At 37.7% G+C, this 15,098-nt stretch overlaps 1 protein-coding gene across 2 annotated transcripts in view; it reads left to right on the forward strand.

Moving 5' to 3' along the window:
• LOC127617874 (S1 RNA-binding domain-containing protein 1-like) overlaps positions 1-15,098 on the forward strand; it is a 76,028-nt gene that overhangs the window by 48,513 nt on the left and 12,417 nt on the right. For both annotated transcript variants that reach the window (XM_052090009.1, XM_052090008.1), the window contains exons 17-19: positions 4,893-4,999; positions 7,844-8,011; positions 8,154-8,303. In XM_052090009.1, the coding sequence (XP_051945969.1) occupies positions 4,893-4,999; positions 7,844-8,011; positions 8,154-8,303 (425 nt within the window). The remainder of the gene's footprint in view (positions 1-4,892; positions 5,000-7,843; positions 8,012-8,153; positions 8,304-15,098) is intronic.

The raw sequence follows: 15,098 nt of genomic DNA on the forward strand, positions 1-15,098 counted from the left end.
ATTCACTCCAAACGCGTTAGACCGGAAATGCTAGCTAATGTGAAGAAATTTCATGCGACACTGCGTTCCAAAGTTCAAGCTTGGTGAACTCTGAACCATGAATTCATACGACTAGAGGATGCACAACAAATAGGACTTCTTGGCTCAATTCAAAGGATACATATTTCAGAGCTGCCACATTTTTGTTGTAGTAAAGTGAGTAGACAATATATATATATATATATATATATATATATATTTGTTTTAAATATAATACTATTTGTAATTTGTGATTTATTATTTACTTACACTAGAAGCTCTTCGTGTGACATCAATTCCTGGTTGTGACCGCCCTTTAGAAACTGGATAAAAGTCAACTGTTTCAAAAAACAACCCAATCTCTGCAAAAAAAATGAAACCCCCAAGAAACAAAACCTTTTTGTTTTGTTCTTATTTTTACCACTTTATCCTTATTTATTTACTTTATGTTTTGGTTATTTAACTTAACTTCTAACTTAATTTAATTTCTCATTTGGTTCTAGAAAATCACTTGTCATTATATCAAACAAAAAAGCTGTATGGTTCGTTAAATGAAGCTTAACATTGTCTTTGTGTTTGTTTTGAGTTGCCACAGTATGCAATAGACTGGCAAGTCTTAATGTCAATATGAGGTCAAAAATGGCAAAAACAAAACAAAAATAGCTTTCTTTAGAAACTAGTCAGTCAGTCATTGTTTTTGAGGAATAAAGGCTATTCAAATTGCCCAAAAACTGAAAATTTCATACAAAGGTGTACACTACAGTCTTCAAAGTCAAAGGACAACTGGCTCTAACAAGGACATAAAGAGATGTGGAAGGCCAGATGTGCAACTAAACAAGAGGATAAGTACATCAGAGTCTCTAGTTTGAGAAATAGATGCCTCACATGTCCTCAGCTGACAGCTTCATTGAATTCTACCTGCTCAGCACCAGTTTCATGTACAACAGTAAAGACTCGGGGGTGCAGGCCTAATGGGAAGGATTGCAAAGAAAAAGACACTTTTGAAACAGAAAAACAAAAAGAAAAGGTTAGAGTGGGCAAAGAAACACAGACATTGGACAACAGATAATAGGTAAAGAGTGTTATGGATCATAACCCCAGTGAGCTTTTGTGGGATCAACTAGACTGTAAGGTGTGTGAGAAGTGCCCGACAAGACAGCCACATCTATGGGAAGTGCTACAGGAAGCGTGGGGTGAATTGTCACCGGAGTATCTGGACAAACTGACAGCTAGAATGCCAAGAATCTGCAAAGCTGTCATTGCTGCACGTGGAGGATTTTTTTGATGAGAACTCTTTGAAGTAATTTTATTTTTTTAAATTGTAATAGTCATTTTTCACATAAATAAATAAATTGATCAATTATCACACATTTCTGCATATACATGGTGAAATTATTTATTTTTCACATATCCCAGCTAAGCTGGGGTCAGAGTGCAGGGTCAACCATGATACGGCGCCCCTGGAGCAGATAGGTTCAAGGGCCTTGCTCAAGGGCCCAACAGTGGTGTCTTGTTGGTGTTGGGGCTTGAACCCCTGACCTTCTGGTCAGTAACCCAGAGCCTTAACCGCTGAGCCACCACTGCCACATTATTAATGTTATTAAAGTACACATTTCTACAAGAGCAAACTTTATTCCAAATCTACCTGTGTGTGTGTGTGTGTGTATATATATATATATATATATATATATATATATATATTATACAGTTGCAATCAAAATTATTCAACCCCCTGACCAGCAATACGTTCTGGTGATGTGAATTAAAACACATCATCTAAAACCTCAGTAAACAGTTAAGTAAGTTTTAATACACATTTAAGTGATTTTGTGAACAGAGTTCAGTTTACCCAAATTTTAAAATTAAAAATAAAATTCTCTCCACAAATGTCCTATCAAAAATATTCAACCCCCAAAGATAATCATTTGTGGAGCATCCTTTACCCTTAATAACATTTTTACACATTTCTCATGAGCAAAAGCTTCTAGCTCATTGATATTTTTTGGTTTCTGTGCTGCCTCTGCTTCCTTGAAATCCCAACAAAGATTTTCAATTGGATTTTATTGATGGATTAAAAGGGCCATTTAAGGACATTCCACAACCCATCCCTGAACCAGATTTTGGATGTATCCTTGGTGTTATTGTCTTGCTGGAAAGTCCAGTGATAACAGAGCTTAAATTTACACACTCAAGACATCACATATTTTGCCAAAATGGCCTTATACCTGAAAAAATGTATTTCCTGTTGTTTCATTATACTATATTTGTATTTTTATTTGAATTATACTTCTGTTTTATTTGACCAATTTTCTTACACTTATTTTGCCTATTTAAATGTATTATATAAATTTTTACGGTTAACCCAAGCAAAACATTCCTTCAGTCATCGAAGAGCAGGGAAATCTTCTTATCTCACTATATTTACCCAGCAACATGTATGACACCTTTCCTTGGAGTGCTTTGTTGAAGGACATGTGTTTTGTGGACAAACAGGCAGATCTGCTAATAAGTTTACAAGATCAGGTTTGTCTATGAAACAACATTTGTTTTCAGAGTGATTTTTGTTTTTGCAGAAACATCTGCTTCTCAGGCCCCATTGCCATCCTCCTTGTGTTGTTGGCCACATTTTTACAGTCCACATGTCCTACATTTTAATACAATGGATAACAGTGCTGGCACATTGCATTGCTCTGTGCTTAATTTGAAACATAATTGTTGTGAAGAAATACAAACATCCAGCCTTTAGTGAGTGAATATTGGCCTTTATATATATGAATGTTATAGAAAACCAAAGAGATTAAGTCTTTGCTTCTAAATGTGTAGTTAGTTACAGTTAAGTATAGAATAAGATTTTCTGCAATGTATATATTCTTTGTTCTTCAAAACCACCAACATTTCTGTTGATTTCTGTTAATAAATCAAAGCCCCTCACACACCTGAAAAGCTATAGGTAGATACTTAAGACAAAAGATATTATCAAGACAAAAGAAAACATCCCGCACACTACCAAAGCTTGCAAAACACGATCAGAATTGTATTGGTAATGTTGCAAATACGTTTCTGATTTTGTTTTGCAAGCTATGGTAGCGTGTGGGATTTTGTCTTGAAGCAAGAAAATAAAAGAACGTTTTTAACAAGTCCCAGATTTAATAACACAAAAACAATAAGGGTAAAGGATCCCGATCCACAATATCTCAGGCCTACCTCAAACTTTACCCAAATTGGTCGAGCAATTTCAAACACTAACACTCTCTAAAAGTAAACCACTGTGTCCACATATGAGGGAAATATATCGTCTATGTCTGTTTATTATTTCTGCCTGTGCCTGTTTTAGTGTGACTGCGTGTATTTTTGTGTGCGCGCACAAGAGAGGTTGAATGTGTATATTGAGTTAGTTGTAAGAGGCCTGTGGGCTTCCCAGCCCTGTTTAATGTAGTGAATTTGTATTCACACAAACACAATAATACACCGGCGCACACACAAAATAATTGAGCGCACTGAACCTTACTTGCTCAGTAAATTTACTTGCAGAAAAGTGCACAGAACATGCCATACATGTCATACACAACATCCCACCACAAAAAATAATTGCTACCGTTTTAAATGAAGGCTCAGCTGTTGGATTTTCCCCTAATGAAAGAGAAAATTAGAGAATCAAATATTTTTGACCTCTTTATGTAACCTCTCTTAAGTTCTAATGTCTCTCATTACCCTTTTATGTAATCATAAAACTGGCAGTTAATGCAAAAGTCATTGGCATGCAACACATGCTCAACACTTCATCAAAAGACCTTTGAATTTGAGTTTTGATTTTAGATGGAATTGAAGTCTAGGAACTGCTTTCATCATTGTGTAGTTTAACTAAACATGCATTTTCCACCGTTAAGTTCCCATAATTTTCTTTGATATAACTTTAATGTTTTTTTTAGAAGCACTGCAATGGTACTGTATATATAACAAAAGCTTTTTCTATTTTACTTATCAACCTGCTTCATATGATTGATTGGACCGATTAGCCCTCTTTGATTTAGTCACATTGTCCATTTTTCCCAAGCACCCAAATCTTGTACTTCGTGTTTTAGAGCATTCATCATAATGTGTGTTTTCAAATGAAGTATTGCACATTCTTCTAGCAGGTCTCAAACACTTGTAATGTCTTCCATATGAATACTGGTCCCAATGCAAGATAGACAAAGGCTTGTCAGAATTTCCTGCTTGCTCCTAAGTTTGGTCAGTTTTGGATTTTGCCTTGTGGTTTTTCCTTTGCTTTGAACTCAATCTCCATTGTAGAAAAGCACTTCCAAAGTGTGAAAAGTTCGGCTGGATTAACTTTATCAATTCCCTGCTCTTAATGGAAAACCCCTGTGAGAGGACTTTGAAGTGTCACAGATGCTTTCCAATGAAAACAGTTTCAGACCTTCTCTCAGAGTCTCTTGAGGCAAAGCGATCCACTGGCTGCCTTTTTAGTCTGCCGTCTATTTTTTTCTCAGACCAGCATGAACACCGCAAAGTTTTTAGGGTTACCGTTTCATTGCCAATGACACAACTTTGGCCTTGTTAAATGGCTTGTTTTTGGAAAGTGACTGACACAGCAGGATTTGTTGCCGAGATATCTAATAGATGTAGACTTTCTTGACATTTGGACAGACACGGAGTAGAACTTTAACTGTTTTAATTAATTTCAGAGTAACTGTAGATTGAGTGAACTATAATTTATGTCAGAATTGCAATTGAATCAAGTCTGCATACTAGAAAAGTATCGTCAAGGTGCTCAATTTCATTTTCTGAGCCCAGGTCAAAGAAGGAGCCCCTTCGTCTCCCTCTTTGCACACTTATACAAACACACTTTCTAAGACTGTGGTCACTCTTTCCAGCACGATGTGTCACAGAGTTTGCTGAGGGCAGCGCTGGATGGGGTGGTGCAGGAGTGTGTGAGCTTCGTGGGAGTGGACATCAACATCTGTTCAGAGACGCTGATGAGGTAGAGGCCAAATACTTTCCAGCAGAAGTCACATGGCAACTTCTCACTCGCCTCCCCACTACTGCTTCATTTTTTGTTTAGTCTGACACCCTACACATACACATGCACCGTAACCTTTTTGTCACATCACCACTACACTCAAAGATTGTGATCTACATAGACAAACATCGCCGTTCTCCTATATCCTATATATATATATATATATATAGAGAGAGAGAGAGAGAGATGAATAGCCTCAAATATTAAGCATATAAACTTACAGAATACAGAAACACTGTAATCTATACATATATTGTTTATACAGTGAAAGAAAAACCACTAGCTTCTCTGTCTAATACCTTTTAGGATTGCAAATTACTTTACAGAAAACAATGACTTTGAATAATACATTTACGGAATTAAATTACATTCATTTCTGCATGCCACTTGGTGTGCCTTAGAAATATGAATTATTTATTTACAGGGCCTTGGGGCCATTCATACCGAAGTGTTTTTGCATCCATCTGCACTGTTCTTCCATAGATAAACATGTGCTAGAAGGACATCTTTGACTGTTGCAGTACATCTTACTGTTTTTTTTAGTGTCTCGTAAAATAGTTTTAATATCACCTGCCTTCTGTTTTACTTGTGCAGTGCCTGGCTTTTTTTAGCACATAACGTGTTTTGAACGGCCGCTCATTCTTGATAGTCTTACTCTTAACATTAGTGTGTGTTCATAAGAGAGTTAAAAAAATATTTGAAGACACACATTCACCTTTCATCAATATGCTTAATTCAGATATATTTTGTTGTTAGACTGAAATGTGCGCACATTTGTCAAAGATCAGACTGCTATATTGAACTTTTCAGGCTTGTGCCTGTAAATTATTGCACACTTACACACATGCACTGTGGCGGCCATAAGTTTGGAATAATGTAAAAATTTTCATGTTTCTGAAGGAAATTGGTACTTTAATTCACCCAAGTGGCATTCAACTGATCACAAAGTATAGTCAGGACATTACTGATGTAAAAAAACAGCACCATCACTATTTGGAAAAAAAAAAAAAGTGTTTTTTTAGCAAATCTAAACCGGCCCCATTCCAGCAGCCATCATTCCAACACCTTATCCTTGAGTAATCATGCTAAATTGCTAATTTGGTACTAGAAAATTACTTGTTATTATATCAAACACAGTTGAAAGTAATTTGGTTCATTAAATGTAGCTTAACATTGTGTCTGTTTTTGAGTTGCCACAGTATGCAATCGACTGGCATGTCTTTATAGGTAAAAAAAAATGTCAAAAAAGAAACAGCTTTCTCTAGAAACTTGTCAGTTAATTGTTGTTTTGAGGAATGAAAAAACCTGAAGATTTCATACAAAGGTGTACACTACAGTCTTCAAAGACAAAGGACAACTGGCTCTAACAAGGACAGAAAGAGATGTGAAAGGCCAGATGTGCAACTAAACAAGAGGATAAGTACATCAGAGTCTCTAGTTTGAGAAATAGATGCCTCACATGACCTCAGTTGACATCTTCATTGAATTCTACCTGCTCAACACCAGTTTCATGTACAACAGTAAAGAGAAGACTCGGGGTGCAGGCCTTATGGGAAGAATTGCAAAAAAAAAGACACTTTTGAAACAGAAAAACAAAAGGTAAAGGTTACAGTGGGCAAAGAAACACAGACATTGGACAACAGATAATAGGTAAAGAGTGTTATGGATCATAACACCAGTGAGCTTTTGTGGGATCAGCTAGACTGTAAGGTGTGTGAGAAGTGCCCGACAAGACAGCCACATCTTTGGCAAGTGCTCAGGAAGCGTGGGGTGTATTGTCACCGGAGTATCTGGACAAACTGACAGCTAGAATGCCAAGAATCTGCAAAGCTGTCATTGCTGCACGTGGAGGATTTTTTGATGAGAACTCTTTGAAGTAATTTAAGAAGTTCTGAAAAAAAAAATTCTAATTGTTCACATTATTAATGTCCTGACTATACATTGTGATCAGTTGAATGCCACTTTGGTGAAAAAAGTACACATTTCTTTCCATAAGAGCAAAATCTGTACCTTATTCCAAAATTTTGGCCGCCAGTGTACATCTGTATTCTGAGCTGGAAAGCTGTATGATGCCATTACAAGGCAGGGTTAAATGCTGGTAGACTGGGAACAGGTCATCTGTTTACCTGACTTTAAATGAGCTCTCGGTACCAGAGCTCCAGACGACTTGTTCGTGGCTCCAGCATTATTCGGCCCTTATTTATAAGTGATGACATACAATGTTTACATAGCTGTTTTCGGGGGAGCTGCCACTTCAAATTGCCTATACCGTGTCACAAAAACTTCTCAATGCCTGTCTGTTTAGCATTAAAAGGTCAAAAAGATTTTGAGATTTTAGGCAACCATTTGGTAATTCTTCTGGAAAATGTTCTCAATACTTTTACTAATATCTGACTTTTCATTTGTGAATATGTAAGGATTACATCAGTATGAAAAGGAATTTCCATAGCCATGGGTGGACTTCTAAAGTAAAGGTTTCTTTTTATTTATCCAGGATGTGTAGTTACTGTAATGCAGGAGTTTAACGCACAGTATAAAGCAATGAAAAATTCCAAAAGCAAATAGGCATTGAACTGGCCAGTTAAGCAGGAAGGTATTATAGGTTAAGCTTTCGACAGAGTATATAGAAATCACTTGGACTTCATAGCAATTGCATAAAGAGAATAACTAGCTACAGTAGCCAATGGACAAAAACTGAAAACTTCCAGTAAATTCAGAAAAGAGGTGTCAGAACTTGTAAAATGCATTGTAAAAGTTATTTGATGTTGAAGTAAGTTTGGTGAATTGTGCTTTTTGTGACATCAGGCATGTTGCAGGTCTGAATGCAGGGCGAGCACGCAGTATAATGGAGTGGAGAGAAAAGAATGGACCTTTTTTCAACAGAGAGCAGCTGAAACTGGTCAAAGGCCTCGGTCCCAAGAGCTTTCAGCAGTGTGCTGGCTTCATAAGGGTCAATCCAGAGACTGTACGAAGGTACGTTTGAATTTAAATCAGAAAATCTGTTTTAAACTATACTTTTCTGCTTAAATGTAGTACATCACTTGTCCACAGGATTCTTAAATGGCTAAATACAATTTCTTATGTTGTTTCCTATGTTGTATTTGTGGTTATGCAGTTACGGCTGTGGAGGAAACCAAGACCTTGAAGTTCCTCCGAAACAGACAGTTGAGAAAAAAAAAGTCAAGGCCTCTGTTAGCATCCCTAACCAGTTTAACCCACTGGACCAGACCTGCATCCACCCTGAATCGTACAGTATCACCCTGAGGTGAGAACAGAGCATGGCATTGAGCTATCATATTACTACTTTACCACTGCAGATGATCATTGGATCTGTTTAAGGATTGACCCAAGTGGTAGCATGTGTGTGTGTTTACATCAAGTGGGAGCATCTGGTCCTATGTTGCTCAGTGTGAGAGAGCTGTGCTGCACGCTGCTGCCGCTTATATGAAAAGCACATTCAGCGTGTGCTCAAGACTCTCTGGCAGTGAATGAAGTTCTCCCTGCAGCTGTGGTGCTCAAGTCTGTTTAGACTACTCCAATCTGACACTTGTGCTTGTTGCTTCCAGAAGATGTGTGCGCAGATGCCCTGTGGTTTGGATGTGCCTGCTTGCATGACAGCTGCAAGTTAAATCAAAATCAGTGTGTACATGTGAAAGAGGTTTTTAACTGTATGCACGGCATCCCATTGCTGTGGAATTTGTGGGATTTATTGGTGAATGGCAATGATAATTAAGAAAAAAGACATTCATTCACTGACTATTATTTTTTTTCTCTTCCTCCAAAGATGTCATTTTTTCGTTTTAGTTGTATCACTGTGTGTGTATTTGAACAAATGACTCAAGTCAGACTCTAAACTGGATTAGGGAAGTGTGCGGTGACTGTTTTTAACATCTGCAACGATTTCACGAATGGTTAATAATTTTTTTGTTGGGACGCAAAAATAAGGAATGTTTATTGCAATGGAATTTCCTTGAACACAACTCAAAATAGCAGCAAATAAAGTGCACAGTGAGCTTTGAGCCAAAATACCACAAAACAAAGATCATCAAATCATAAAATTTAACATTAAAGTCAAACAAAAATAATCAAACTGTCACTACCTGTATATGCGCTCTGTCCCGGCAGGTTTACATTTCCGTGATGAAGCGAAGCCTCTTCAGGGTGCTTTGATTTTTAAATGGTTTAAAATCATATGGCATTGAACTTGTCTAATTATTGTACGTAAATGTGAAACTTTGCTTTGCACGTTGTTGTTTTTAAAAAAAAACCTGAAATCATGTTTAATGGTTTAACAGTCACATTAAGTCCTCTCTTTGCAGCCTGTGATACTTCAGAACACCGCACAACACAGGTTTTATTTTTAGGTTTACTTGGGGCCTAAAAACGTGCCGATCCTGCACAAGGTGCTGAAAGAAAAAACGGTTAGTTTCAGTGCAAAAGTCAAACACGTCTGTCCAGCACGTGTAACATTACATAGTAAAAAGATGCACACAAAAGCATGCATGAACAGCCCCTAATTCGCCCTATACTTGACAAACTGGCTCAAAACCTGGACAGAAAACCTGATGGTTTGTCACAAGTCATCAAATTTGAGTTGGGTCGAAGTCCTCGATTGCACATGCAATATAACAAAATAGTGTTTTTGGTATTCGAATAGTAGCACATCGAACCATTAACCAAATGTTGACTATCTGTACATACCACTAACCATGTGCCAACAGCTCTTAGTTTTCTTTAGCATGTACAGCGCCCAAAGCAGCACAGCTTTTGTTCTGCCCTTCTATATAGTGGTTTTTAAACCTTAGTGGTTTTTCAAAGCACTTTACACTGTGAATCATTCACCCATTCACACACACACACACAAATGACAGCAGAGTCACCATGCAAGGCGCTAGCCTGCCATTGGGAGCAACTTGGGGTTCAGTGTCTTGCCGAAGGACACTTCAGCCTGTGGAGACATGTGGGCCAGGAATCGAACCGCCAACCCTGCAATTAGCGGCCAACCCGCTCTACCACCTGAGCCACAGCTTGACAAATTCACTTTATTTTTGTCACTTTGCATGTGTGTTTGTGTGTATGTGTGTGTAGGGCCTAATGAAAGCCATTTATATATTTTTCCCCAAATTCTTTGCTCTCATTTGATTTAAGTACTTTTCAACATACCATTGCATTATTTTTATCAAATGAAGTGCTTCCATACAGATCCTCACTGGTCAATTCAAAGCACAAAAATGTTGTTATATTTTTGTCAAGTACAGTGTTGCACAACAGAGCATAACTGTATTAATGAAAGCATTGATGAAAACTTTTATTCAGTACAACAGCACTCTAGCTTATGAAATATTCAACTTTAAATAGATGTACTATAATTATATAATACAGTATAGTCTGTCTGTGCTGCATGCTTCAAGGTGAATGAGGTGAACAGATTTCATGTGATGCTCTTGATGTGGTTTTTTCAGTTTATGAGTGGCTGGCTTCACACATTCACTTTGAATGTACACATGCAGTCAGTACGTTTATTTAATTACATCTTAGCATTTTGTGGTTTAATCATCACGCTGTGATATACCACAATTTTAATTTCATTAACTGTGCATTTCTACATTCATTTGATCCCAAATATGTCAAATTCAGTGTCATTCAACATTTTGTAGTTCATTCCATTTTTATGACTGGATTCCGCAAATCTCCCTGTGTTTTCTGTATCGCGGAAATGACGTGTGTGCTGATATACAGTTGAAGTCAGGAGTTAACATTCACCTTAGCCAAATACATTTAAACTCAGTTTTTCACAATTCCTGACATTTAATCATAGAATACATTCCCTGTCTTAGGTCAGTTAGGATTACTACTTTATTTTAAGCAGTATGCTTTACTTTAGCAGTATTCTTGGGGTCATTGTCCATTTGGAAGACCCATTTGCAACCAAGCTTTAACTTCCTGGCTGATGTCTTGAGATGTTGCTTCAATTTATCCACATAATTTCCTTTCCTTATTTTGCAATCTATTTTGTGAAGTGCACCAGTACCTCCTGCAGCAAAGTACTCCCACAACATGATGCTGCCACCCCCATGCTTCACTGTTGGGATGGTGTTCTTCAGCTTGCAAGCCTCACCCTTTTTCCTTCAAACATAACAATGGTCATTATGGCCAAACAGTTACATTTTTGTTTCAACAGACCAGAGGACATTTCTCCAAAAAGTAAGATCTTTGTCACCATGTGCACTTGCAAACTGTAGTCTGACTTTTTTATGCCGATTTTGGAGCAGTGGCTTCTTCCTTGCAGAGCAGATTTCAGGTTGTGTCTATATAGGACTCTTTTAACTGTGGATATAGATACTTGTTTACCTTTTTCCTCCAGCATCTTCACAAGGTCCTTTGCTGTTGTTCTGTGATTGATTTGCACTTTTCACACCAAACTACATTAATCTCTATGAAACAGAACATGTCTCCTTCCTGAGCAGTATGATGGCTGTGGGGTCCCATGGTGTTTATACTTGGGTACTATTGTTTGTACAGATGTACGTGGTACCTTCATGCATTTGGAAATTGCTCCCAAGGATGAACCAGACTTGTGGAGGTCCACAATTTTTATCTGAGGTCTTGGCTGATTTCTTTTGATTTTCCCATGATTTTATGCAAAGTACAGGTACAGCTCCAATTCAGTACACCTCCTATCAGAAGTTAATTGTCTAAAGGGCTTGACATAATTTTCTGGAATTTTCCAAGCTGCTCGAGGGCACAGTTAACTTAGTTTATGTAAATTTCTGAACCACTGATATTATGATATAGTCAATTAAAAGTGAAACAATCTGTCTGTAAACAATTGTTGGAAAAATTTCTCATGACATGCATGAAGTAGATGTCTTAAACGACTTGCCAAAACTATAGTTTGCAAATATTACATTTGTTGAGTGGTTAATAAATTAGTTTTAATGACTTCAACCTAAATGTATGTAAACTTCTGACTTTAACTGTACTTATACATACATACATACATGCGTGCATCTGCATGTGTGACCCATGTGTGAGTGTGTACTTGTCTGTCCACCCATTCTCTGTCTGATCTGTCGTCAGAGGTGCCTGTGGGGGTCAGAGGTCTAATAAAGCCACTTAGGGGCATGGAGTGGGGGAATAATCACCCTGTCATGTCCTCCCGACTCTACTCCTTCTGTTTGTTTTCATTTCTCTCCGTTAGGCTTCATTTCTGATTAAACCAGGCAGAAATGCCTTCCTCGCAGTCCCCTGTATTATCACCGTACTCTATCGTTACCAAATGCTGTGCTAATGGATGTTGCTCCACTCCAATTGTTATCATGAGCCTAGGCATATTTTTCTTGGAGTAACAGGTTTTGATTAAACATGGCCACCAGCAGTGCTGAGTTGGTAATGTAGTGCCAAGCTAATGTAGCGGACTTGAAACAAGGGTTTCTAGGGGGTTTTGGAGGAATTCTGGGTATTGCTAATAAATTGTATACAAAATGTTACAAGCTTCAGCTAGGGCTGGAATCATAAGGCTAATGATGCGAGCAGTACAACTGAGAGATGGCTTTATAATGATGATGACAAGCTTGACAGATTCTCAACAATCTGTAACCCATTTCTGCACTGAGTTCATCACTCTTGTCCTCTGTTTCACCAGCTTAATCTCTTCCCCCTGCATATTATTGGGTACAGACATCCCATCTCCCTTTTCACTTCCTCTCATTTGTGGCTCCATTCATCCCAGCTCTTAAATAAAGCAGTTAATGATAATAGAAATTAAAGCGTTAGTTCTCCCAAAAATGAAAATTCTGAAATGTAATCACCCTCTTGTTTTTCTCGAAACCTGTATGACTGTTTTTCTTCTGTGGAACACAAAATGAGATGTTAGGCAGAAATGTTAGCCACAGTCACCGTTCACTTTCATTGTATAAAAAATGTCATACAGGTTTGGAATAATATGAGGGTGAGTAAATGATGACAGATTGTCATTTTTAGGTAAACTATGTCTGTAAATGAGTCACATATTTTGCCTGTGATACATGCAGCTTGTCTACCTCCATTTCGTGAGTGATTTTATTGTGCGACGAGCGCTTTGCGAAGCGTGGGCCAGCAAACGTTAATGGTGGATCATGTTGCTCTAATGTGATGAACTTGATACCCTTAGTCCCACCACTTGAAATCACTTCCCAAACATACACACACAAATACATATACACAATATGCAGTGCTGACCCCCTGTTGGATCATCTATAGAATTTAAGTATCAGTCATAGAAACAATGCTGCTTTTAATTCTTATTGGAACCCCCCTTCTGTATATGTTAGCAATTTAAAAAACATCACCATTTGTATGAATAGATTATTAGAATATTCCAGGTTATTTCAAACCTAATGTTAATATAATTCTGCCTCAAAAGGATGATTTGGAAAACTTTACAGCTCAAGTGCCTTTTAAACGCCCTGTCCTGCTTCCATTGTGTATTATCTATAAAAACGTTTCCCATTTATTTGAAACACACTGAGGGGTGAGTCTAAATTATTGTTTGTGTTAATCAACAGCATGTCACCAATGCAGAATATTTACATGGGTTTAAAAAATCCAGTAAATGTAATTTATTTTACCGATAACAGTACATTAAGTCATTCAACCTCTTTAACTCTGGTGCAGTTTTTTGGTGCTGCCTGTGTTTTTTCACGCTCTAATTTAAAATCTCACCTTACATACATACAGTGGAATAATTGCAAAACAACAACAAAAACAACAACAACAAAAAAACACCCCAAATTAAAAAAATTTCAGTATCATGTTTTCTTACCCTTTTCTTTCCTCAGTCCACAAATATCATACTAAACAAGTCCAGTCCTCAAATTCTACAATCAATTTGTTTACATGCACAGTTGTAATCAAGCCACATACACTGATCAGCCACAACAGTATAATCACATCTCAGAATAGCATTCTCACTACAATTGTACAGAGCTGTTATCTGAGTTACCGTAGACTTGGTAAGTTCGAACAAGTCTGGCCATTCTCCATTGAATTCTCTCATCAACAAGGTGTTTCTGTCCACAGAACTGCCGCTCACTGGATGTTTTTTGTTTTTGGCACCATTCTGAGTAATTTCTAGAGACTGTTTTGTGTTGAAGTCCCAGGAGACCAGCAGTTACAGAAATACTCAAACCAGCCCGTCTGGCACCAACAAATATGCCACACTTCAAATCACTGAGATCACATTTTTCCACCATTCTGATGGTTGATGTGAACATTAACTGAAGCTCCTGACTCATATCTGCAGGATTTTATGTTCTGCACTGCTGCCACATGATTGGCTGATTAGATAATTGCATGGATGATTGTTAGTGCCAGATGGGCTGATTTGAGTATTTCTGTAACTGATGATCTCCTGGGATTTTACTTAAAATTGAAAAAACATGAATTACTGTTTAAGACAGACTGAAATTTAACTAATCAAATTATGGTAATGATTTTAGTAGTTTGTTCATCATCAACAACAAAGCCACACATTGATCCATTTTGGCATTATGGGCTTTCCCATAGAAACAAATAGTTTCTGAGTATGAGGACGTGAACAGTTCTGAGTTGAACGCAACTCAACTCATTGGTAATTTTTCTACTTTTATACCATGCAACTTTGGGTATAAAAATACTTTTTCTGAGCAAAATTGTTTGTCAGGTTCTTAATCAGCTGAGACTAGAAATGTCACTAATACCTCACCTCTTACATTACCCTGTGATATAGAATTGAAAAACTCTATTTTTGGGCCCACCCAGTAGCTTTCGGTGTGTGTGGACCAGTGGCCTCCTTTGCATTGCTCCTCACCGGTGCTGCTTTTCATTATGTCCAGGGGATAAGGTTGACTCAACCCTCCTGGATCCAAAAGAGCAGGAGCCTTGGTACTCCCTAAACAGTAACACACCAGAGGGAAAAATAAGCCCAGCTGAGACACCCTCCAGAAACCTGAGCCAATGGGCCAATTGCCTGCCACTGCCACACTCGCACTGTAGCTGTTCATAAATCACTCAGAATTCAGCTCTGCACCCTCCTTTTCTC

Source organism: Xyrauchen texanus, chromosome 24 (assembly GCF_025860055.1).
Source record: "Xyrauchen texanus isolate HMW12.3.18 chromosome 24, RBS_HiC_50CHRs, whole genome shotgun sequence".
NCBI classification, from domain to species: Eukaryota; Metazoa; Chordata; class Actinopteri; order Cypriniformes; family Catostomidae; genus Xyrauchen; species Xyrauchen texanus.